We start from the raw sequence: 27,999 nt of genomic DNA, 5'->3' as shown, positions 1-27,999 counted from the left end.
ATAATCAACAAAGCTTAATACCACAGACACAGAACAGTAAACTAAATACTATAGTCTTTGGTTATGTCAGTCGACCTAACAGTCGACACTCGACAGCAGACAGCTGACAGTGACAGTTACAACAATAATTTTATGTCTTCAATCTTTCGACGGCTTTCGTCCGCTTTGCGATTTTTGTGCTAAGCTTCCATTGTAATAATGAGAAATGTGTTACTGTAAAATGCTTTTCACAAACAAAAATACAAAAAACGACTCATAAATTTCATAGTTTGCACCAATGAGCAATGTGTTATGGTTAGAAGTTATTAGACATGGGTTTGACCCATTTTATGTATTTGTTTTTAGTAGGATGTATCTCTTCAACATTATTTATCAAAGCAGAAAAACACGATGGAAATGTTTTATGTAATTCAACTACCGATGAACGTGTGGAATATGAGTTTTCAACGGATGTAGTTCGGAGTGAGCACATAATAACTTTCAATGGATATTACACAAAAACATCGCGGGAAAACTACGTAGCTGCGGCATTAAGAAATGCTGGAGTAAGTACATGGTACAATGTGTGTTAACAACTTGTATTATTTTAGTCATTGTATTGTTGGCGGCTGATGTATCTGTAGATATTTATATGTATCTATATATATTATACATGACAAAATCATATATTTACACTTGCAAGTACATTGATTCGTGCGTCTTCAATCTGTTGCCCATGCTAAGTTAAAAAAGAATACAACATTTTTGAGCAAAGCGAAAGCAGGATATGAGTTACAAAGTCTTTAAGTAGAATGTAGATAGTATATATCTGTAACAAGAGTAGCTGTTTATTCAGCTAAATGTATGTATAAGTGAGAGCACTGCGATTTCTTTATTGAATACAGCTATCTGCGAATTATCATAAATTTTCATATAAATTACATTGATTCAATATTGTTTGACATAAGCATATTCTAAATTAGAATTGTAGAGAGTATTGTTCAATAAATTTGTTTTAGATAACAAATTGGACAGTACAGCAACGTGAGAATGCGGCTAAGGAATATCCTAGTGACTTTGAGGTGGTTGTACTAAATGACCATGGAAGGGTTGCTCTTGATGCCCTCAAGGACCACCCTGCTGTTCGGAGAGTCACAGCTCAACGACAAGTGCAGCGTACTATAAAATATATTAAAGAGGTATATAAATATTTAAAATAAACTAAAATTATTCAGAGAGTCATGAACACATGTTTTTTGTGTTTAATGATGAGACTTTATTGGAAATTAATAATCCAACTATTTTTATTATCATTGTTACTTTAGTCCTAAAATTAAGTTTTACTGTGTTATCTTTATTGAAGGATATATTGGGTTAAGAGTTAGTAATATTTGCATATTATCTATATGATGTTATGTTTACCGGTACGGGATGCTGTTATCTCCCTTATTTTGTTTGCTCCATTTTATGGTGAAGTTTGATTAAATTGAACTTAGTGTCAATGTGTGTTCCTAAATGAGTATTATGAGTTTATTTTCATTTATAAATGTTGTGTAGTTAAAGTTTGTGCTTAAAGTATTTTAGTAATAAACATCCATAAAGGTTATACATATACTATGAAGTCTTTAAACAAATATTATGAACTAGCTTTCCACCCGCGGCATCGCCCGCACAGTCAAAGAAAAACCCGCATAGTTCCCGTTCCCGTTGGATTTCCAGGATAAAACCTATCCTATGTCCTTTCTCGGGTATCAAAATATCTCTATACGTAATTTCATGCAAATTGGTTCAGTAGTTAAGGCGTGATTAAGTAACAGACAGACAGACAGACAGAGTTACTTTCGCATTTATAATATTAGTATATCTCTATACGTAATTTCATGCAAATTGGTTCAGTAGTTAAGGCGTGATTAAGTAACAGACAGACAGACAGACAGAGTTACTTTCGCATTTATAATATTAGTATATCTCTATACGTAATTTCATGCAAATTGGTTCAGTAGTTAAGGCGTGATTAAGTAACAGACAGAGTTACTTTCGCATTTATAATATTAGTATGGATTACTATGTTATAAAGTATTTTAACAAAAGTTTTAAAATTAAGTGCGTCTGCCTGTTCACAGCTGCCAACTAACCCATGGGCAAAAGCAAATACAATATGTATATGTATACTAATAAATATTATATACTATTCTGCATTATTCAGTGAATTGTAATATAAGCAGAGAGATATAGAAAGACTTTAAGCTCTCTGATATTGGCATGTTCAAATGTATCTAATTAGCCAAATCTTAATTAATTTTTTTTGTTAAAATATTTTATTAATGCCACCTTACTCTGATGTGTGTGTTTTTTGTGTCGATTTTAAACAAATGTTTGGTCAAATGTTGTGTTTGTAACCAATCTGCATGTTTATTATATTTGTAGGATGACTGTGACAATCCTGGTTGCCTGTACGGCGGCTGGAGGAACCACCGGCATCGCTCGCGCTCTTTACATTCCTCTAGAAAAACTAAAGATGTAAGAATAATGTTTGCATTCCTTTTTCATAGCTTGCTGAATTAATTCTAATTATGTTACTGTAATATGTGAAGATTATCTAACTAGAGCTTGTACAAAATAAGCATACAAACTTCTTTGTACCTATTAAATAAAGAAAATTAAAATTATAATTTGTGTTTTAGAGTGATGGATATTCATCTCGCAAGCTGTTAAGAACTGTACCCCGTCAAATCACATCAGTTCTGAAAGCTGATGTACTATGGTCCCTTGGAGTAACAGGTATTGAATGTCAGAAAATCATTTAAATATTAATTTACTAATACGACTCAATTGGTGAAAATTTGCCTTTATGTATTGAGTCAAATAAAATTATATTAATTTGTTTGTCAATAAAGGTTATTTCAAGTGTAAGAAATTAAATGTAATTTAAATATTGTTAGTATTTTTTACGATATGGTATTCATATTTCATATGTAGATATAAAACCATTTAAATTGATTGTGAACAAACAAAGTATACCTAATCAATTATAAATTAATATGTTCACACTTTTCAATGTTACTGCATTGTTTTCTGAGAAAAATAACATATTCATATGTATTGTTTACGTTGTGGCGCTGCCAACTATTCATATACAAATAGATTGTAAATGTAACGGTCCCAAATAATTATAATTTGTTTATTTGATGTGAGGTATAAAACTTTAACACGTAATTAAAAGGGTTGCTCATGGTTTGCTATTAAAGCGTATCAAATCTATATTTTCAAGACAACATATACATATAATTATTATCTTTTTTTTTTTTTGGCTTTGTTTTCCAGGCGAAGGTATTAAAGTTGCGGTCTTCGATACGGGTCTGTCTCGCAACCACCCGCATTTTGGTCGTATCCGGGAACGAACGGATTGGACGGGCGAGAAGACACTGGACGACGCGCTTGGACACGGGACATTTGTGGCCGGCGTGATTGCGTCCAAGGCGGACTGTTTGGGCTTCGCGCCGGACGCTGAGCTGCATATATTTAGGGTCTTTACTGATAATCAGGTGAGATTAAAGGAATAAGAGTCGTGAAGTTCTTAAGATTGTAAGGAGATGCTGGACGACGCGCACGGACTCGAGACATTTGTGGCCGGCGTGATCGCGTCTAAAGCGGACTGTTTGGGCTTCGCGCCGGACTCGGAACTGCATAATATGTATTTAGGGTGTTTACCGATAATAGCAAAAGAATTGTGTCTATAACAAGTGATAACTGCGTTAAAAGCAACCGACTTCAAACTTGCACTGGCAACATTTACAAATACAGACGAAAATGCTCATAAAATAAAAACTACCTGGGCCTATCCGAATAAAATTTTTATGGGACCAATTCGACACCATCCCGCATCGAACAAAAAAAGAATCACGTAAATCGGTTCAGAAACCTTGGAGTAATCGGTGTACATACATAAAAAAAAAAAAACATACCGGCCGAATTGATAACCTCCTCCTTTTTTTGAAGTTGATTAAAAATAATATATATATACACTTTTTCGCGGACAATGGGGTGGGTTTTTATATGAGTGAGTGTTGCGAATGGACACGAGACGTTCCTGGCCGGCTTGATTACGTCCAAGGTGGAATGTTTACTGTGCACTTTGCAACAAGCTTGGTCAGGGAGAACTAAGATATACATTGATATTTAAATATTATATTTATATAAAAAAATTGACTGTTAAATATTTTATTAATGCATATTTTCAGGTGTCGTACACATCTTGGTTTTTGGACGCGTTTAACTACGCTATAATGAAAAAGATAGATGTACTTAATTTAAGCATCGGAGGGCCTGACTTTATGGACCATCCGTTTGTAGATAAAGTGTGGGAACTTACCGCAAATAAGGTAAAGTATATTTCTTCTAAAAGTGCAGTTGAATACATACATAATATGTCCAGTAGCTTATTTTACCATATTAAATTAAGTAAATCTTAAACTTTGCATTTTATAAGCCGAAGAGCTTCAAGATTCGCTTTATAGTTTTATTTGTTTTTCTCTTTACTTCGAGGCTTTTCCCATAGTTTTGTCCGCATAAATGCAAAGTGAGTTTTCAATAATTATATTGATTTATTCAGGTTATAATGGTATCAGCCATTGGTAACGACGGTCCCCTCTACGGGACGCTCAACAACCCAGCAGACCAGATGGACGTCATCGGAGTGGGTGGGATTGGGTTCGATGATCGGATCGCAAAGTTCTCCTCCAGGGGCATGACTACCTGGGAACTGCCTCATGTGAGTTAAGGAATTGTGTGATTAATAGTATATGGTTATAAATGTATCCAGAGTTGGTGTAATGCGCTTACTTTGCTTGAATTTCAATGATCGGATCGTGAAGTTTAATATTTTTAAGAACGTTTCTATATAAAATTATACCAGCTAAACTAATAGATGTAGGCATATCAATCATTACTTGCATTAATGACTAATTGTTATTATTTTATATCAAATTTTGATTGTGTTACATATCTTGATAAAAAAATTGTTTGTAACGATTTAACTCTACAACCAAAATTGATAATAATACTGACCATAAACAATATTACTGATTTTGCTTATTATTTTATAAATAGAAAGTTGCTGGTATTTAAATTAAGTGGTTTAAATGGTAGTAGAACAACCAGGTTCTACTATTAAAATCACCTTTCGGTTATGTTTTTGCTATAAATAATTATTTCATTATTTTTTAAGCTAATATAACCGCCTTCGTACTGTGGTTGACGCGTGAGCGTAGAACCGAGGGGGGGTTGTATCTCGGTCTGGCAGGACACGGAAGGCTGATCACCTACTTGTCCCTAAAGAAAATCGATCAGTTATACGTCATACAGATGTATAATGAATCTGCACTTTAACCCACTATTGGACATGGGACTTCACAAAAAAATGCTTATATTTATTTATTTCCAGGGTTATGGGCGAATGAAACCGGACATAGTAACGTATGGCAGTGGAGTAAGGGGCTCCAGTGTGAACGGTGGATGTCGATCTCTAAGTGGTATGATTGTCATTTATATGTGTAATATATATACATATTTCCATTCATCGCTTATCAACTTATCAACTATTCATAGAATTTTGTTTTTTGTCAGTATTCGGCCTTTCTATATTGGTCTTGTAATTCCCCTAATTTCAAGAATTCTTATCGTACAGACCGTCATTAAAATGACAACCCCACATGGCCATGTTACAAAACTATCCAAGATAGGCGTATTTCTTATATGGTCTCTAGACGGTAAAGCAAGCTTGTCATGCATTGACGTGAATGTTCATGCTGCATGATTCACCAAAAAAATGCAATCGTTCATTTTTATATCCCGTCTGGGCTGATTATAGTGCATGAATACACTAAGTTCTTGCATGAAAGGAGCCGATCTAAATTATCACTCTGCATGTCAGTCTATCTTTTTTTTGAAGTCCCGTGTCCCTATTGGAGTAAGGATAAGGAATTGATGCTGCATACATTTGTTTCACAGAGGTTTAAGGGCAAGTATGTGATCAGTTCTCTGTCTCCCCATGACCACGCTCGCTGCAAAGTGTGCGTAACGTCGGGATGATAATAATAATACAATGATCAGTCTTCTTTTGAAATTGTATTTGTTGTTTGAGAAAATAAAAAAGTACATCAATCAGTACGTAGTTTGCATGTCATTCATTTTAATCATTTAATTAAACTACCATTCCTGCATGACGCCACGTTACGCATGTCATGCTGCGTTACCGCCTAGGGGCGACTTTATAAAATGATATCTTTTTAAAATCTTCCAATATTATCTTATCAATCTGTTACATTGATAGATTACGACGTTTACAAGATTTTAAACTGAAAATAAATATAGTTTGAAAAACTATAAAACACGCTTTCATGACACCCCACGCTTTTTTCACAAATATACTATGTATTGGTTATTGCTTGATTCCTAGATTAGGAATTATTTTTTACTTTTTAGTTGTTATGATATTATTGTATTTTCACCCGACCTTGATAAGAGTACAAAATTTTAGCTACATCCGACAGTTTTAAGTGGGTCAAAATTGGTCAAAATCGAGTCGAAAGGAGTCTGTTTCATACACACATATTATTATCGTTTAAGCTGATCCTGGCGATCCTTATCATAATAATAGGATAAATTTATGAAGCTAATAAAAGCGTGATAATTAATAATAAGCGACAAGCAATGAATCATAGCTATTTTTAATTAAGGTAAACAAAACTCAATAATGGATGATAACACGTTTTTATATAATCATTTTTTTCCTCAAATCATGCTATTTTAAAACTAAAATATATTTTAATTATGCGTACTAAAAACACAACAATAAAAAGACAAGAAAAATCTAAACTCATAATTACTTTAAATATGAAATCTCTTAATTGTGTTTTTTTATTAAAGGCATAATTCAAATTAATTTCTTTTAATTAATCTCCTTCTAGATAGAAAACAACATTTTTACACACAGAAAATTTTAATATAATAAATTTTATCTTATCCCACACACCATAAAGCAATTTGCCATTATTTGAGTGTAGAACAATTAACACTTAAAGCATCTAATTGCTGTAAAAGTATTTTTGTCAATATGCGGAAACTCATGACTTGTGATAATAAGAGTACTAACACACGAACGGCAAGTTGTGAACGGCATAGGCTACTTCAGCCATCGCCACATGTCGACAGCAGTCGTCGGCACGTCGACAGCAGCAGTTAATATTATTGCATTAATAGCACGCAAAACCGAATGCCGTTAACGTTAAACTGCAAGCGTCGCCACCTGTCGACGGCAGCCGTCGACGTTTTGAGTGCTGCCGCCGACGCTTCGACGACAGCCGTGACTGAAGTAGCGTCATTTTACATCATAAACACAGAACCACCTTTGGTGATCCCAAAAATATATATTTACATCTTTTCTTAAACGTTTTTCCTTTTTTTAACACGCTTTATCTTCTACTTATGTTTGTATGTAAGTAACCGATTCCTTTAGTTTCTAGTCAAAATCAAGTTTTACTAAATTTAGAATTGGTGACAATACAAAAATTTCTTTAAAACTTTAAACTGTGGAAGTGAAACTTCTTTAGGTGCTAAATTTTCAAGGTCGTGCCATGGCAATACCGTCACTTCATGGAGTACGACGACGACTTTGCTAACTTTGAAGTTTCACTTCTGACTCGTGTATTCGGCACGCTCTTTTTTTAACTATTCCCTCTATTTCGCAGGAACATCAGTAGCATCTCCCGTAGTGGCCGGTGCTATAGCGTTGCTAGCGAGCGGCGTCCCGCGGCAGAATTTAACACCCGCGTCCGTGAAACAGGCCCTATGTATAACGGCCAGACGGTTGCAAGGGCCGAACATGTTCGAACAGGGACACGGGAAATTGGACCTTATTAGCGCTTACCAGGTATGTAAACTTGGGGTGTCTTTTAAAAGAAAGAAAGAAGAAAGAAAAAACATTTAATTCTAGAAAAAGGTACACACACAAGAAGAAAACACAAAATATAAGAAGAAAGAAAGTACGAAACATAAAATTAGACATCATGTTTGCTGAGAATTTTGTAATCTGACTGACAACTTCCCACAAAATAAAATAATATTCGTAAATCCCCATAACTTTAAAATTTAAATTATCCCAAGAGTACTTCCTATTTGGGTTTAAAAAAACATCATATTATTATCTTAAATTATTATTCTTGTTGAGTCTACACACTTCATATTATAAAAAAGTTAAAATTTTTCATTTCTTTAATTTCTGTCTATAGATCGTAATAACTCTTCCAAATTAATATCTGTTAATATGAACAACACAATTTGGTTTTTATTACATAATTTTATTGGAATCTTCGTTCTTTTTTACACTAAATATCTTTTATTTTCAGTTCCTCAGAGAGTACGTACCACAAGCAAGTCTAAGCCCACCATACATAGATCTCACAGAGTGCCAATACATGTGGCCATATTGTACCCAACCGTTGTACTATAGCGCTCAACCAACCATAGCGAATGTTACGATAATAAACGGACTCGGAGTCGCTGGGGATGTGGTATGTGGCATATAGTAATAGATAGCACATCCATATTTTGGTACCTCTTTGGATGAATCAGTTCATAAAATTTCTGCAATTTCTAAAAAGATATATGATTATACTTAGTGAATATACTAATATTATAAATACGAAAGTAACTCTGCCTGTCTGTTAATCAATCACGCCTTAACTACTGAACCAAAGTTCATGAAATTTGGTATAGAGATATTTTTTTTACCCGAGAAAGGACATAGGCTACTTTTTACCCCGGGACATAGGATAGGTTTTATCCCGGTAATCCCACGGGAACGGGAACTATGTGGGGTTTTCTTTGACTGCGCGGGCGATGCCGCGGGTGGAAAGCTAGTAATCAATGTAATTATGTACTTTTTTTCAGACACAAGTTAGCTGGCATCCCCATTTGCCAAATGGACCAATGCTCTCAGTGTCTGTGGACTACATTGATATAATATGGCCTTACTCTGGTTGGCTCGCACTGAGATTTAATGTGCTGGAGAGCGGCGCCGATTTTGATGGTGTTGTTGAGGTATGTTATGATTGTAAAATGAGAGGATAATTATCTGTTGGTTATAGGTACTATTTGTATAAGAAAACTGTGAATTACACCAATATATCAAATACCAAAAATACTTAATGTATTCTACATGATACACAATACTAAAAGGCTAGTTCTAATACCATAGTACGCGTCCTAAATTACTGTGGATGGTGAAAATCTTGAAATACAAAAAAATATGAAATAAGAATATTATTTCTATATCTATTTGTAAGTTCAGAAATTTTGGTAAAACATAAGATAGCAATAAATATTTTCTTTTTTTATAGGGGCATGTCAACATAACTGTTGAGAGCTTTGACGAGACGTTCCGCCAAAAGACGAGGAACACAACACTAATGCTACCTATACGGTATGTCTATAATGTATACTAATATTAAAAAGCTGAAGAGTTTGTTTGTTTGAACGCGCTCAGCTCAGGAACTACTGGTCCGATTTTAAAAATTCTTTCGTTGTTAGATAGCCCAATTATCGAGGAAGGCTATCTATATTATTACGCTAAGACCAACAGGTGAAACCGCGAAGCGCAGCTAGTATATCATATAATCATATCGTTTTCATTCAAATGAGACACTTCATACTTATGACGAAGGATAGTTTATTTTAAACAAGTAAAACTGTTCCCATTCTCGTATGTCAAGGATTATAAGAAAAGAATTAACGAAATCGGTTCAGCTCTTCTGAAGATAATTGCGCTTTAGCAACATGTTTGGAGATTTATTTTATACTAGCTTTCCGCCCGCGGCTTCGCCCGCGTTTTCAAAGTAAAACCCGTTCCTGTAGGATTTCCGGGATAAAACCTATCCTATTTCCCGGGGTAAAAAGTAGCCTATGTCCTTTCTCGGGTATCAAAATATCTCTATACAAAATTTCATGCAAATTGGTTCAGTAGTTAAGGCGTGATTGAGTAATAGACAGACAGACAAAGTTACTTTCGCATTTATAATATTAGTATGTATGTCAAGGAATATTATAAGAAAATAATTAACGAAATCGGTTCAGCTCTTCTCAAGATAATTGCGCTTAGCAACATGTTTGGCGATTTATTTTACATAGAAAATTTATCAGGACATATGATAACCACCAGGGCCGTCTTAGACTATGCCGGGGCCCTTGGGCACACAAGAATTGGGGGCCCCTTTGAAATATAAAGAAATCAAACTAGGTACGCAAATTTTTTCCCACAATTATATATGTTTTTGCCCTAAATTGAAACTTAAAGTAATAAGAAAACTTAAAGAAAATTTCTATGTAAAATTTTTGCTCCATTTTTTTATACATTTTACAAAAAAGTTACTTATGACCAATCTTGTATTATAATATGGTCTTTTGAGGAAACTTTTTTTCCTTATTTTTTTTTATATAATTCATTTGAAACGCTGCTGCTGTAATGGCGCTCCAAAGTTGACTTTAATTAAATTTAATTAAGAAATATTTTAAGAATTACTTTTTCAAATTACCTTTCTCTTTGAATTTATATTTTAGGTTTTATGGCAGTCAAATGCTTTATAAATAAAATATAAATTCAACAAAAAAGGTCGTGTTCCATCTTTACAATATTGTATTCACTGAAAAGTGCTTCATATTGGTTGAGATGGTTGTTAAATCATCTCAATAGATGGCGTGCGGTGTGTCCCTTAAGACACATAAAACTGAAGGAATAGAATAAATTCGGTTGCTCCGGCGGGTCACGAGTGGCTGAGTTGGTCAAGCATCCGCCCCGGAATGGCGCGAAGGATGCGGGTTCGAGTCCCGCCTCGTGATCGAATTTTTTATATTTTTTATAAATTTATAACTTTCTCTTTTTCAAATTTATCTTTTTAATTTGCATCTGGATTTTTTCTTTCGTAGCCGTTTCATATTGATCAAAATTATTGCGTGCGTTATTAACATAATTTATTCAAAGCCTAGGCAAATGGCAAAAGTCAAAACGCTTGTCATCTATTCGTATAGAAATGGTCCGGTGTGAACAGAGTTCACTAAATTCTAGGACCTTCAAAACTACAAAATTTCATATCCAGCAGAAAATTAGTAAAATTGTTCAAAGGAATAAGGATTACTAAAAATAAAATTCAAAATTAACTGTCATTCCGGTACGTGAATTAAAAAACATATTCCAGGTTATAAATAAATAAAAAAATAGGTGATTTCGCGATTTATACTGAAACGATAAGTTTTATCATAAAATCATTTAGGTGTGAAGTGATTTAAGAAACGTGTGCATATTATAAGGATGGGATGAGTTTATAAATCGTTATATCTTAGAAAATGGTAGGAAGCTACATCTTAGGAAAATAATGTATTGATTCTTTAGTATAGATAATTTTATGATCTACAATTTGGGTAAAAGTGGTTATATGATAAAACTTACCGTTTCGGTAAAAATCACGAAAAACCTATATCTGTTGACTTTTAGGAAAAAAATTTTTCGTAGTAACAGAAGGTCGGGAAATTTTAATATATTTTTGAAGTGAAACTTCTTTAGGCGCGTTGAGAGTAAAATTTCAAGGTCGCATCATAACAATACCGTAACGTCATGGAGTAATTCAACGATTTTGGTATCTTATAATCTTGCCAAAGAAGTGGGCTATTTAGCACCGAAATAATTTTTCAAATCGGACCAGTAGTTCCCGAGATTAGCGCGTTCAAACAAAAAAACAAACTCTTCAGCTTTATTATATTAAGTATAGATTGTGTTTTTAATAATTTCACCAAATTTCGACTGGATGGGAATTTTGGTCGTGGTCGTCGTCGTCCTCGGTAGTGTGACCGAAACATTAGCAAAACGTCATAAGCTTATATCAATTAGTATCAATAGTGGATTCTATTCTCTAGCGTTTCTGCCACTTGTCTAGAGGCCCAGAGATTAAAGTTTTGTCACAACGCCCTTGTATGCTATTCTGTAAACTTAGACTTGTTAGTAATTTTCATAAATCTCAAAATAATTCAAGTAAAAATATATTATATTACGTTAATAAGTAAATAAATAATTCGAGTAAATGTCTGATAAGTTAATTATAATGGTGTTCGAATCACTCGAATTATTCCATGTAATAACCTTGTAATAACATAGATGTTTTGATTCGAATAAATCTGAAAATGATCTGACGTTCTGGCAATAAAAAGCTGTATTGCTTTTTAATAAAATATTTTGAGATTTATGTGAGAAAAATTGTCAGTCCTACATCTCCTCCAGGGGGGCCCCCTGACGATGGGGGGCCCTGGGCACTGGCCCCCTGTGCCCCTATGGTAAAGACGGCACTGATAACCACTACTATTTGTTTACATCACTGACGAAACATCATCTCTACTATTCCACAATCTTTATCTTTATCTTCATCTTATGATAAGGAGATCTTGTCTTTACATCTTATGATAAGAAGATGTTAATCCCCATATCGTAATGTAAACTCTATCACTTATAATTTTGGCTTTGGCGCAGCATTTATTCCATGTCTAGATTAGTTATCAATCATGAAACTGTTATATTATCAATATATTAAAAATAGTTTGGCCAATCCAAAAGCGCACATTTCAAGCGGTTATGCAATTTTGTTGTGAAATCCTTATGGCGCATGTAAAACCGCAACGCGTCGACACGCTATATATATACATAGTATATGTATAATGTATATGCAGTAGTGTTTTCACTAAATTTGTCGTACAAACAAATGGGAATAGATATTACCACCACCAGAAGATACTACTTACAAAGTTATTTTATACTACTAAGTTATTTTACCAAAAATACACCCATCAACTAAGTCTAGGGATATTTGGTCATTAAACATCTTATAATCTATGGAGAATTTTGTGATATTGTAAATGGAATAATTAGATCTCATTTTAAGGTCTTCATAAAAACATTTCATGAGTTTTTCCTTAAAAATGTTAATTTTTCTCATCAAGGTGAAAGATCTTCATTTATTATCAGTAGAGTATAAATTTTGACTAAAATTGGTCATTTTATTTTCAAAAATGTAATTATAAATAACAATGTTGTCAGCATTTACATTGTTTTAACGACAATGTCGGCAATTTTTGCTTGACATTGAATACGAATGTCTTATTGCAGTATGAGGTCATGTGTTCTTTGGAACATATTAAAAAAAAAATTAGTAAACTTATAATAAAACAGACTTGAATTCACCCAGAGAAGAACCATCGCTAGTTATAGCTAGTTATTAAAAGGCGTGTTTCAAATTATTATTTATTACTAGCTTCCGCCCGCGACTCCGTCCGCGCGGATGTCCGCCTTCGCGTGGATGGTTTATTTCTCCATTTTGAGCAACTCTGACAATGACATCTTATAAAAAAAAAAGAATCCACTGCGGGTAACGCAACGTGTGTTCGCGGTTCTAAAGAACAACGTCTATGGATAAAACTGAAAAATTAAGATTTTTTTTTCCACGTATTTTGCCAGGATAAAAAGTATCCTATTTTATGCTCAGGATAATAAAGTATAATTATACCAAGTTTCATCAAAATCGAACCGTTAGTTTTCAAGTGATGTCAGCATATACAGGCAGACAGACAGACACAAAAAAATTTTAATCACATATTTGGGTTTGGTATCGATCCAGTTACACCCCCTGCTATTTATTTTTTCAATATTTTCAATGTACAGAATTGACCCTTCTAGAGATTTATTAACTATACTAATAATATTATAAAGCTGAAGAGTTTGTTTGTTTGTTTGTTTGTTTGTTTGAACGCGCTAATCTCAGGAACTACGGGGCCGATTTGAAAAATTCTTTCGGTGTTAGATAGCCCATTTATCGAGGAAGGCTATAGGCTATATATCATCACGCTAAGACCAACAGGAGCGGAGCAATGCGGGTGAAACCGCGGGGAACAGCTAGTATGTAATAGATTGTACATAAGGGTGATTATACAAAAATGGGGTAACTTTTAAGGATATTTTGTTTACTATATTTTTTATATCAGATTATTACAAATTAGGGTGTATGTGATAGCTAATCTAATGAATATATTGTTCCAAATCGGGCCAGCCACTTTTTTAAGTAGATTGTGAGATATTTTAAATTTTCTGGATTTGGCCTCCAGGGGACTGACAAGGCTAACATAGTACTGATAAAAAACACAATTTTGTAATATTCTTAAAGAAGTTCAATGAAAATTACTACAAATCTCTCAGTTTTAATAATGGCACATGTCTTTTAAGTATTAAATCACTTAGTTACATTTAAAAATGATAATTGATAGTATATTGTGATACTGGGAAAAAACAATGTCTCAATTTTCAAAACAGCCTTCTGACATTTAACGCAACGTGAATATTCTTACTCTCTTACTTAACTTACTACTTTGACTTAGTTTTACCATGGACCCAATAAATATCTAGAGGACTTATCATAGCCATAGTAAACAGCGTAATTCGTTTCTCAGTTCCCAATTTAGTCGATAGATGTCACTCGCAGTATCATTTGGCATTTTTTTATAATTGAATGGTTCTTGTCTCAACTAGATGTCGCTTCTAAAAAAAATCAATGTGCCAAATAGTATCTTGACGTAAAATATAATACGCAAAAAACGTAAACTATAACGTAAAATATAAAACGTCAAATATTATAAAGGCAAGAGGCGGCTCGTGACAAAATTGTATGGGTGTTCAATTATTGAACTAAAACAAAGAAAATACAGTAGCGTAGTAAATTCATAACAAAAAAAAATGAGCACCACATTATAAATGTCTATTTAAACACTAAAAATTATAAAGTACAGGCTATTTCAAAACGAATTCAATGATTATCAATTAATAATTAGAAAATCCCCGAATTTGCTTTCGCGAGCGTATTTTTATTGTTTGTTTATAATATAGGAGTGGCAACTGGCAACGTCGCGCGCTTGTCGCGCGCAATTGCTGCTGTCATGCGATGCGGCAACATCGCGGTTTCGCGCAGGACCTCCGCAGGACTGTCGCAAAATTTCTCTTTCACTTTTATTGGATTCCGTATTTAGGCATTTGATATTCGTATTGGAGTTTAGGTATACGATAAATTTAATTTTAAATTAAAGATATATTAATTGTTAAATGAATGAGCACAACTTTATTATAATAATTATTATTTATGAGAGTTCACTGCCCCAGCGCTCCTTAGGATGAACCGCCTATTTTTTCACGGACCACGCTGCTATGAACTGTTTTTATCTAAGAATTACTCGAACAATTAGAGCATAAATTTCAACGTAAGACGTATAAGTGTCTGTAGCTGTATTGACACAGTCTCGTGCTTATAAACTGATGGACGCTGGTTCAAATCATCGCCGTACATCTAGATTTTTTTTTCTTTTCCCGTATTTTTTGCTCATATAAATATGTAATACTGTTTACAAGGGAATAATTAAGAAGAAAAAAGATATAGACATTTTTTTTAACAGAAAATAAAGAATATATATATACACTACTCTGATCACTATGTCGAATGTTTGTAGTGGGTGTCGAAACCTTATTAAAGGTACTCACTTCCTTAGATGCTCCCTATGTTCTTTAGCGTATGACTTGCAGTGCGCTGGAACCAACGATAAGAGATTTTATGCCATGTTACCTGAAAAGAAGTCTTCTTGGAAATGTCCAGCATGTCTTAGCCAGCGACCCAAACTTGATAACACCAACACAGTCAGTCGCTTACGTCAGTGTGAAGCGTACGTGTTTGATCAAGCGGGTTACAAATTAAATTCAAATTTAATTGAAATAGTATATCTTGTTGGAAGTTTTTATTAGTGGTGCTTAAGTAATCAAAAACAATCTGATTTGTGGACGAATACGCGTTATACATCACGATTTATTATTAAAATTAACATTGGAAACTTTTTGCGTAAAAGTATAAAAGTGGTTGACGGTATATTAAAAACAAAAGTTACAAATTAACATTGTCATCTATCGTGACGATTTACCAGATACAATAAGAAACATAATTTCATTGGAAATTACAAGACACTCGTAGCTCTGTACAAAGTGAACTGGCCTTAGAACAGTTAGTAGGAAGATCGATCCTGACAGGGGTTATATTATCAGAAATATGTTACTATATTTTTTTTTCTTAATTACTTAAATTTTCCAATCATTATGAAGTTTGCCTGTTGCAAAGCTACAACAGAAGGCAGCGCTGGGATTTTATCTTGCCCTCATTGTAAACGAAATTATCATATTGCATGTTTGTTCGCAACTGACAAAAAGAAACAATTGACAAGCGAATTTAAAAAAAAATCGTTTTGCCCTGAATGTTCCACTCATCAGTCAAGATCTCTGAATACTGAAAATACCCCAGTACGCTCATGCGCTCAATTGTTACAACGAAGTCCTGATAACATTACAACACGTAGAGGTGGCACATCTTCTTTTAAATCCCCTATCGCTGTGAATAATAATGCATTATCAGCTGACTCTATTCGAGAGATTATATCCGAAGAGATGGAAAAGCTGCGGCGCTCACTGGAATCATCAATTATGAATAGGATTTCGTCAGATTTAAATTGTATAAAGTAAGAAATTATTAGTTTAAAAGACAGTATCACATTTATAAACAGCAGATATGATGATTTCAGCAAAACTATTTCAACGCTTGAAAAAATTAATAATTCTAATTCGTAATTCTGCACTAAGCCCTGTGAGGAGCATGAACGCTCATAACTAAAAACTAAAATAATTCAAAAACACCGGAGTTTTTAAAACAACGCCCTCTAGATGTAATAATTGAAAATCGATAGTTTGCTGTTTCCATAGTTCTAAAATTGGTCACTAGTGGTGTTTTTAAAGCTGCAAATTAAATAATAAGCTCAAATCAGAGCGCCATCTAGTAATAGTCTGAAATTACGGGGTACGATCTCTAGTATGACCATTATCAGTCCTTTTAGATTATATTCGTCCATGGTTTTACTTAATATTTTAAGTAATTCACAAACAATAGAAACAAAAAAAACGGCCAAGTGCGAGTTGGACTCCTAACAAACCTATTTTTATTATGTTTGTAACTTAAAATTTACACTTTTAGCAATTTTTCTTTATCTGTGTTATAAGACGTTGCTTTTTACCATATTTTAAGACTGTATACACGACAAGCATCCTGTGTATTTTTTTATTCCCTTGCGAATATTTAAATTTGCGGAAATTTGCAGTATTAACGGATGTAGGTATCTTTTAATTGCGTTTCGTTATAAGTTTAATTTTTTTACAGCCCCAAGGGTTCTTAATGTTGAGTATTCAATATAAATTTCAAATTGATACCTCCACGCGCTTCAAAAAAACGTGTTAACAGACAAACGAACAACAAAGTGATCCTATAAGGGTTCTGTTTTTTCCTTTTGAGGTTCGGAGCCCTAAAAATCTAACATTATTTATGTTAAAAGTACTAATTTTCATAAAATGGTTCAGGGTTTTTAACCAAAGGCTTGAATGAAAGTCTCATCTGAGTTTTCATAAGAGCCTTTTGACATTTTTATAATGTTATTAAAATAATTAACTTTTATGTTATTTTGAGGTAATTTTACTTCACAATATTATACGTTTACGTATTTATCTAATAAATACATATAACAAGCTATGCCCTGAAAGCATCAAAATCAATAATTAAAATAAAATAAGATCTTTTAAATAAGATTATTAGTAGTTTGTTTCAATAGCTCTTTTCTTTGCTACTCTTTTTTAAATGTTTCTTCCCTAGTCAAATTCAGTTTCTTTTAGCGTGGCGCATGATGTTTTAAACTGAAATATCAAATAGAAATGCTTATATCAATAGCAATCAAGATAAAAGTTCTCAAAAACGATAGAATCATCAGTACTATGGGGTCGCGTCAGTCCACTGGCGCGATATCTGACATAGGACTGATGCCAGCGGATTGATAAAAAGGGACTTAATATGAGATTATAATCACAAATTATGTTTTTTTGCCTTATTTCTTATATAAACAAACTATATTTTTACAAATCATACTTAACCATGTATGAATGAAAATAAAAATCAGTTTAACAATAAAATAACGACTCACCATAGGACTGAAATGTTGACTGGCGCAGCACGAATTTAGAGGACAAACACAACCCTAGCGCTGGTACAGTTATGATGACCATCAAAATATGGGATGCACAAGTAACTTCATTACCAACATTAATATTTAGACAGGGATTTGACCTCGACTTGGTGATATTTAGCGAGAATTTCAAATTTAAAAAACACACAACGGACTGACCAATAAAAACGATGACAAAGTTTATTTTTATTTTTTAAATAAAATGTTAAACATTTCGTTATGAAAGTTATACTATATAATACTATGTATATCAAAGATTGTCCTGAGTTAGTAAGTTTTCTCTAATCAATGTTAATGTTTATAAAATAGCCACTTGATTGTTGGTTTTCGGAGTTGTGACATGCCAAAGTACTGATTATTTAAGTATTAATTTTGTTTTTTTATCAATTTGTATTTTAAATAAAGAAGTGAAAGTGAGTGACCAAATAAAGGACGCTTTATTGTTTTAAAATAGATTGTTATTTGATTAAAATATAATAAGACTTTGTATAAATTGGCTGGTGACATTGAGTTACCCCATTTTTGTATAATGACCCATAACAAGTCGATATACCTCCAGCGCGCGTATAATCCCCGTCCCGGTACGGTCTCGCCGTCTCCTCTGGGACCAGTTCCACAGCCTGCGCTACCCGGGCGGGTACTTCCCGCGCGACGACCTGCGCGCCAAGCACGACCCGCTCGACTGGCACGCGGACCACATACATACAAACTTCCGCGACATGTACCGACGGTTGCGGGAACACGGATATTATGTGGAAGTAATGGGTGAGTGCTTCTTGTATAGCTCTAGTAAGTTGGAAGTTTTTGTAGCTCGAATAGGAAGTCGATGGGTGGGTGCTGAATAGCAGTGGTGGCTCAGTGGTGAGACCTTAGACTTCGAATCGATAAGTCCGTGGTTCGAGACCAGGCGAGCGCGCAGGAAATAAATTGATTTTTCAATTTATCTGCGCATGTTGTAACATCACCACTGCTCGAACGGTGAAGGAAAACATCGTGAGGAAACCGACAAGTCGAAGAATTAAAAAGTTCGACGACATGTGTCATCCGCCAACCCGCACTTGGCCAGCGTGGTGGATTATGGACTGTACCCTCATAGGAGGCCCGTGTCCCAGCAGTGGGAACTTATATGGGCTGATGATGATGATGGGTGGGTGCTGTGGAAAGTTTAGAACGGCTACGGAAGATCAGGTACAAAGTGCAGGAGAGCGTTCTTCGGAAGAATGACATTGGAAATTATACTGCTTTAAGTCGTTATGGTAGCCGCCAAGGTCAGCTATGGGACTTCGGTAATTTGCTTTTGCTAAAGTCAATCCATGACGCAAACTAAATACGATACGTCAATACGATAGGTGACTTGGTCCAATACAGAGATCGATCGATCCAGCTATACCAGTCTGATTTAATGATAAAGAAAAGGAAAACATCCTTCAGATATGTTTCAGTAAGGTTATTAGTTAAATCTGCAGCTGAAAATGCAATATTTAATCAAAACTCCCGATGTTATTTGAGTTTTTATATATTTTTAACCCTTCCAGTTTATCCATATACATAATTAAGAACAATTTCTTTGCCGTTTCCCAGGTTCACCTCTAACTTGCATCAACACATCACTGTATGGCGCTCTCCTACTAGTGGACCCTGAAGACGAGTATTTCCCTGAAGAAATGGCCGCTCTTAAAAAGGCTGTGGATACGGGACTATCTCTTATCGTGTTTGCCGATTGGTACAATGCGTCTTTACTACGACACGTTAAGTTTTATGATGAGAACACGCGGCAATGGTGAGGAAACATTTTTTTTTTCTTTATTTAAAATTATAGTCTGTTAGACGAAGTACATGTAATTTTTTTTGTTAGGTGGATTCCTGAAACTGGTGGATCAAATGTACCAGCTTTAAACGACTTACTGAGTGTTTTCCAGGTAAATTCCTTATATGTTTACTTGATTTCAAAGTACAATAAATTTACATTAAAAATCTTACCAACTTGTTGTTTCTTTTGTAATCAGGTGGCACTAGGAGATCGCGTGTTTGAAGGCACTTTTAAACTGGGCGGGCATGCAATGTACTACGCAAGTGGCACGCACATACATAGCTTCCCTGAACATGGCGTATTGGTGAACGCGAGACTCGTGGACCAGGGGCAACAGGTGAGCAGTGGTGATGAGAATGATCATGATGATGATGTAGGAAATTATGTTTGGGAACGGTTTTGATAGGTTATCTTAGTACAAATTGGCCGAGCATACGAAGAACTACGCGTTTACATGCGTATATATTCGAACTTTACCGAGGTCATGAGTCCTTATAGAATGCTGGTAGTGATGGTAATTATGATGTTGATGGTAATTGTTTCGGTAAATGGATTTATTTACAATTTTTTAAGACATAGTGTTGGAATGTAATTCCACCTTTAAAACAAAAAGGGAAATGTGTATTATGTTGATTTTCTTGGTCTATCAATAATCCTATGATTGTATTTAACTATTTTATAGGTATCATGTTTAACTTAATTTTTTATAGTACATTATTATCCCCAGATAATGTCGGGAGGCAAGGCGAGTGGGCACACAGGGTCCAATGTGCCGACGGTGGATGTGCCGATCTTGGGCCTGTTGCAAACGGACGGTGAAACTAAAGACTACAATAATGATACTATGGATAAAATACCAAAAGTAGGTCACGTTAATGTTATCTTATTTTGTTAATGTTTATATGGAAATATATTTTGGTATGGATAACGTACGTCACCTCTAAACACTTTATAATTTTGTGGGCCAATCACGTTCAGGACCAATCTTTAAATAAAGATACCTTCATTTTAGTTCAGTTCATCGAGTGCTGTTCAGCTTTATAGAAGAGCTGAAGCGATTCGGTTTTATACCACTCCTCTAATATTAGTGCCACGATCACGAGTAATATATTTACATTTTTTACCAACAGGCGGGTCGACTAGTAGTATACGGCGACTCCTCTTGCCTCGAGAGCGGGTCAGCCCGTCCTTGCCACTGGCTGCTACTAGCTGCCTTACAATACGCCCTCGGAGGGCATATTCCCTCCTCACTGCAAGATGCTGCGGCGTCGAGACAGCATCGAGACGTTCATATTATACCCTCGGGTAAGAGAAAAATCCGTTTTATCAATGTTTCAATTCATTTTTTCACGAATGTTTCTTGTTTTGTTGATCTTAAAATCTTTATTTATAATAAAATATTTGATACATGTACCTATTTAGAAAAGATAAAAATAGTTTGCGTATTGTGATAAAAATATTTACTATTTGGCATCATTATAGTATACTTTTATCTCGCCATTTATTTAATTTTTAAAACTTTTTTTTGTCCTACTAATATTATAAATGCGAAAATTTGTGAGGATGGATAGATGGATGTTTGTTACATTCCCATGCAAATACAACTGTACCGATTACAATAACATAAAGTATGTTGGTTGCTGAAGACCCAGAATAAGATAGTAGGCTACTTTTTATTCCGGAAATCCCACAGGAACGGGAACTACGCTGGTTTTTCTTTAATTCTAAAAAAAAATTATTACCGATGAAATGCCTTTATTAGTATAGCAGGATGGATTTCCGCAATGGGAAATGATGAAACACACTATGTTTACACACGCACGTCTCGAGAGCAACTGAATAGCGACGAACGCACTGGTGGCTTGGAAGTCACCTGAGTGGCGACAAGGTTACGCGTGCTTACGACTTCTAGTGTCTTGTTATTTAGATTTCTATGATTTGTATGTTTATCAGTCATTTGGTTTCCATAACACAAGCGAAAGCTTAGTATGCGTTCAGAGCTTAGATTAAGGATTGGTCTCCGCGCTCGCGCTACGACTAGATACCGCCGGCGTACTCGAAAAATGCGGCAACTAAAAGTACGCCGAAATCGGCGTACCCGAGCCAGTCGCATGCCAGTCGTGTCACAAGCATTGTGTGGAGAGGGCGTACCGATAGTTTCTAAAGATTTTGGACAAAACCTGAAGTAAAATGCCTGTTTGTGCCATAAAACTGTATTAAAAAAATACAACAAAAAATAAGAAAGACCCTGGGATCACGTACCATCAGGAATAATCGTATTATTCGATATTTCACCTGTACTTTGAAAATGTTGTTTACGAAAATACGACGCCATTTAGTGTTGCCGTACTGCATATCCCAAAAACACACTTTTAATTTGAACTTATTTTATTCATAATGTTTTTTTTTTCAATACTATTACTAATGCATATTATAAAAAAATGATAATAACAATAATTTATTTCTGTTTAACCTTGTTTAAGTAACTGACTCATATATATATGTTATTTTTTTTATTACCGCTTTTTTACTTTTAAAAAACCTTTGTGATAGTATAGTGGCATCGCAAGTGGATTTGAGTCGCATGTTCGAATGGGTTCGATTCCCGGCAAGGCCAAAATTAAATAAAAATATTTTTCAAACTTCTTTCCAAGATAGCCCATTTCCCATTTATGGGGTAAAATTTATGTAGCTGGCACAATTACACACAATGGTTACAATTCTTCACACACACTAGCGTGCTTACAAATTGCCTTACACACACTACAGAACTGAGTTGCCGCACTCACGGAGCTATTGTTTTTAGGTGGAGCGGTATCTAGTCGTAGCGCGCGCGGAGACCAATCCATAATCTAAGGTTCAGAGCATGCCGCGTGTGAAAATTGTTTAATTTATTTATTTTACTATCCAGAACTCCCGCGGCGCTCTGAAGGCGGTCGGCTGCACGCGTACTCGCGCGTGCTGTCCGCGGACGGCGCAGCGCGGCCGCTGCCCGAGTGCGCGGCGCACCCCGCGCTGGCCGCCGCGCCGGTGCACGCGCCGCCCGCCGCGCGCACGCTGGCCCCGCGCCACCACCCCACCGACCCGCGCACTATCGGTACGTATCGTGTGCGCAGTAGGGGCGAGAGTCGCGCCACCACCCCACCGACCCGCGCACTATCGGTACGTATCGTGTGCGCAGTAGGGGCGAGAGTCGCGCCACCACCCCACCGACCCGCACACTATCGGTACTGTACAAGAAGCTTATATCTAATACACTGGAGATTTCGGTATGAACATTGACGTGTAACAAGAAAATATTGCCCAGTTCATGTTTTTTATCACTTTCACACCTAACTTGGTATTGCCACTGTTAATACGAAGTTTTCCCAAGGCTACTATGTATGCTGTAATATTCTGTGCAAAAGGTTAGTTTTTGTACATGAGTTTGTTGATAAATTGCCAACGTCATTCAGAAGCATTGTTGGATGAGACAATTATTATTTATGCTAAATAAACTAAGTATCTGAACCAATTATTAAAAAGCGATACTCCCTGATTATGGGTAGTTACCATAATAAAATTGTAGCAACTCTCACTTTGACAATATGGCATAAGTGTCAAAAAAATTGCGTCGCTTCGAATATTTAAGTTAATATTGTTGCGTATTTAATAAATATTTTCCGAATATAAATAATGTATTGCATTGTGAAAAATTGCAGAAGTGTTTGGACACCAAATTCTGGCATAGAATTTCACAGGCAAGTGTATATTTACGTTATTTACAATATTCCTCAATACTCCTGCATTTACCTGTTTAGAATCATTTCAATGGCAAAAATTGTAAAATTTTGCATCATTTTAGAAAGCAGTCATGTTAAATTTGTTATTTTCCTAATACTTTATCATTTTTCAACAAGTTTTCAATAAACAAAATTAACAAGTAAGGTAACCATGATGACGAGTTTTTATGGATAGTGAAGAGAATATATTGTAATAACAATATTATGATGAAATTTAGAACACCATTTTCAAGATTTTTACTAGTAATGAAACGACACTCGACATCGGTATTGCACTCACATGTGTTACATTGAAATTTATACTTTTTTAACTTACCTCATATTTTTTGTTTTAGGTATTTCAGCTTTCCAAAAAGTAAAATAAAAAGAAATATATGTGCCCATCAAGGTTACTGAGGATTACGACCCAGAAAAAAATACCTTTTGAAAAATAAACTTTGTAAAGTTAGCTGAAATTTGTGCAAGGCTGCTATAAACAGTTTTTCTTTGATGATTCTGGCTTGAAATTGACCCGTCGAAGCAACGCGTTTAAAAAGAAGATCTGAGTAGCTAACAATTTGGTAAACAGCATCTGATGCAAAACACAACTTTCCTCTATTTACAAAGGATGTTAATGCTATATATCGGTTCATATCCAAGCTTTGTAGCCAAAAGTTATTTATAACTATCATTCTATACCAATTAAAATTGTATGTACCTACCTATAAAGTATGACCATAATATTATAATATAAATACTGTTAAAAATATATGTCGTTATTATTTATAGACCATGATTTTTAGTTTTTTCTATTTTGAAAAATCCTAAATTTACAAACCAGCGTGGTCACTCGACAGAAAGAGACAAATAACATGACTGACGTCATTGAATGTCATAGTTTCTTGTTTCAAGTTAATGGTCATAGTGCAATCTCCAGTGTATTAGAGGATATAAGCTTCTTGGTACTGTAGCGACACCTCGCTCTGAATCGCGCAAGCGAAATGTTTCGCTACAGAGCTATATATACAACTTTCCGACATCATCCATAGGGGCCTTCACGGCCGGCCAGTCGAGTAGACTGGTCGAGGATCCTCCCTTTTTCGATGGAGGAATTCCACCTTCCTTCCTCCACAGTGGTGACCCCTGACAGTTCACAACTCCTTCTGTCCATTCATAATGTCCATGCTCACCTATCCCTTCCCCGCCTACGATCACCGCCCGCCAGCCAGCGCACTCGGCTTCAAATGGAGTACTGTCCACTACCATGTGCGATCGCGCATGCTTGGGCAGCTCCACAGCCATCCTCACTGCACACTCCGACTCACTGGAGCATTACACGCAGCATCACCGCACTCAGTTCCGACTCACCGTGAACTAGCGGCTTCCTGTTCCGACTCACTGGAACATACCTGGCACTGGCAAGGCAATTCGTACTACGACCTCCGGTCTCGGAGGGGAGTCCTGTAGCGACACCTCGCTCTGAATCGCGCAAGCGAAATGTTTCGCTACAGAGCTATATATACAACTTTCCGACATCATCCATAGGGGCCTTCACGGCCGGCCAGTCGAGTAGACTGGTCGAGGATCCTCCCTTTTTCGATGGAGGAATTCCACCTTCCTTCCTCCACAGGTACGTATCGTGTGCGCAGTAGGGGCGAGAGTCGCGCCACCACCCCACCGACCCGCGCACTATCGATAATTTATACATTTAAGAGGATTTGAGAAATAGACCTGCACGTCGCTTTGAAGGCGGATTACACGTCATCGGTTATACAGACACTCGTACCGAGATACGAACAACCGACCTAGGGACTATTTGTATAACTGTGTTGGTCCGGGACAACTACGCTGGATGCAGGCCGCCGGTGACCGGTCGTGGTGGAAAACCCTGAGGGAGGCCTTTGTCCAGCAGTGGACGTCCCACGGCTGAAACGACGACAAGCCAAAATATCACTTCAACTTAAAATCTGCTTCATTTATTTAAATCCATCCATTCACAATTTATTGTTCAATCCCCCAGGTGCCCCAGAGACGGAAGGCACGGAGCCGGCGCCCCGCGCGTGGCGCGGCGCGGGCGTGGCCCCCAAGCCGCACGGGCCCGACCACGAGGGCTCCAGCTTCAGCTCCAAGGCCCTCACCGTGCTCGCCATCGTCGCCATCATCTACTGCATCGTCGTCTTCTGGAAACGATACGGCCGCAAGATGAAGAGACGCAAACTCATCTCGCTGGCCACCTGAAACCGGCTTAAATGGAGACTCTCCATCTTCTACCGCATGAAATGCAACAAGTATTGGTGATATTTGCGAAAAACCGACTAGCGCCGGTACTATGTGGAACGGTATGCGGAGTGCAAAAAATACAAATGAGTGTTGTGGCTGTGGTTTATAAACTGTACAGTGTATTCGAGGACAATATAGGAAGGAAAGAAATTTAGAAAAGTATTTATTAATTCTCTTGGTACGTTGTTAGAATGTGGTAAATCGGCTGACTGAGACGGGATAAGTGAACGAAGTAAACGCATTTTTGTTAAGCTATTTGAATATTTATTGTGGACGTGAATGGTGTATTGTTACTGAGGTGAATTCTAAATGGCGCACATTTATCTGTTGATACTGTATGAAATTTTATTAATGATAGTGTAAGATGTGATGTGCGTACTTGATACAATATTAGACGGTCTAGTAAATGGTTTAAAATATATTTGTATAACATTATAATTCGGTGTCGTTTATGTAAAACAATGTGTCCAGTATACAGTTTCGTAAATTTTGAAATATACCAATGTTGAATGATATATTTGAGTAAAACTTTAGTATGTTTAAGTAAATTACCTTAAGTAGCCAAATTTTTGAAGACAAAATTCGATGTTTACTATTACGAGACATTATTTTAGTAAGCGAATATATTATATACCAAGAATATTGAAGTGTCTATACTAATAATATAATGTATGTATAAAAAATAAGAAGACTTTTATTGAACATATAGCTTGAAAATGTGTGAAATTATTAAGAAGTCTCTAACCACTATGACAACACCGCATACAGCTATAAAATAGTGACTCGTTCTAAACTTACCTCCGACCTGCGATCACTTTATTTACTGACTCCTATAAAATCTTCCTTAGTAAAATTTAGTGGTAATACCAGACCAGTTTAGGGCCAATTCTGGTGGGAACCTAAAAAATATTTAGGTCCTCCAGATAAAATAAAATACGTAACCCAGTAGTCCGTTAAAAGATTGGGATGTTAATTATTAATTCTGTGAGATAAATGTCTTCTCATTAATAGGCCGTATATGAAGTTTCGTTAAATAGAAAATTGTACCACAGATTACAAAATATTTACTATGAACCTTGTACTTATTTTGGAATCCCTTGTGGGATTCATAAAAAGATAAAAGTGTAAAGTTAAACTTAAAAGAGATATGAGTATTGCCTGGGTTGAATGGTGAATCCTGGCAAATAAAAGACTTACTGTCCCTTTCTTGCTCTAATTTTCGTTTAGTTAATTATTGCTTCCATTATCCGGAATTATATCCAGTTTTATATTTATTTTTTACAATAAAATATATATCCTGACATCACATAGGAAACACGGCAATTAGATTAGTAATACACTAACTTCTAAAATATGTCGAACATTGGTTTGAAGACATATTTTAGAAGTAAGACCCTTGTGACCGACCGACCCGAAGTAAGTTTACTTTAGGATCGGAATTGATATGTTGATATAATAGGTATTGTAGTTTAAATTCTTTGGTGTTTATCTATTTATTATTCCATTGGTTTATCGAAGTTTGTGTGTGTCACTTGCTTACAAAATACGAAGAAATAACTACGCGGGGCTATTTATGAGACTGGCAACTTAATATGATATTGATGTAGTAGGTCTTATTATTTATAAGTATACCTAATATTTATTATTAACTCAGCCCCCGTAATCACAGACACAATAGAAAATCTATTGTGTCGTGGACCGATCGGGCCACTGGGGGCTCAATGGGTTATTATACATTGTATTATAGTTACTAAAATTATGTCAATTAAATACGCATGTGTTTATTGTAAAGACTGTATTAAAATTTTCTAAGATTGTTCTCGCATAACAATTTTGTGCGAATTATCGTTAGGACTAATGAATTTCACTTCAACACTTATGGGGTCAATTGAATCGTTTCTATAATTTCCAACGGGTATTTTATATTATCATTATGTTCTATAAACTTGAATAATAGTGTACTGTTTGATACATTGTAACTCGCTAAAA

The 27,999-nt window shown here is 35.5% G+C and overlaps 1 protein-coding gene across 1 annotated transcript; it reads left to right on the top strand.

The window, feature by feature from the left end:
• Window positions 1-154: 154 nt before the first annotated feature.
• LOC123705461 (membrane-bound transcription factor site-1 protease) lies at window positions 155-27,999 on the top strand. Its single transcript, XM_045654239.1, has 20 exons — window positions 155-545; window positions 999-1,178; window positions 2,407-2,499; window positions 2,664-2,760; window positions 3,304-3,524; window positions 4,221-4,361; window positions 4,592-4,750; window positions 5,423-5,510; window positions 7,728-7,909; window positions 8,385-8,549; window positions 8,929-9,078; window positions 9,378-9,460; window positions 18,719-18,924; window positions 19,741-19,939; window positions 20,015-20,078; window positions 20,166-20,306; window positions 20,697-20,831; window positions 21,100-21,274; window positions 22,881-23,066; window positions 25,751-27,999. The coding sequence occupies exons 1-20, from the start codon at window positions 312-314 to the stop codon at window positions 25,966-25,968; spliced, it is 3,117 nt and encodes a 1,038-aa protein (XP_045510195.1). The 5' UTR covers window positions 155-311; the 3' UTR covers window positions 25,969-27,999.

This window comes from Colias croceus, chromosome Z (assembly GCF_905220415.1).
Source record: "Colias croceus chromosome Z, ilColCroc2.1".
NCBI lineage: Eukaryota > Metazoa > Arthropoda > Insecta > Lepidoptera > Pieridae > Colias > Colias croceus.
The sequence above is the reverse complement of the archived record's forward strand: the minus strand, read 5'-3'. Positions and strand labels throughout refer to the sequence as shown.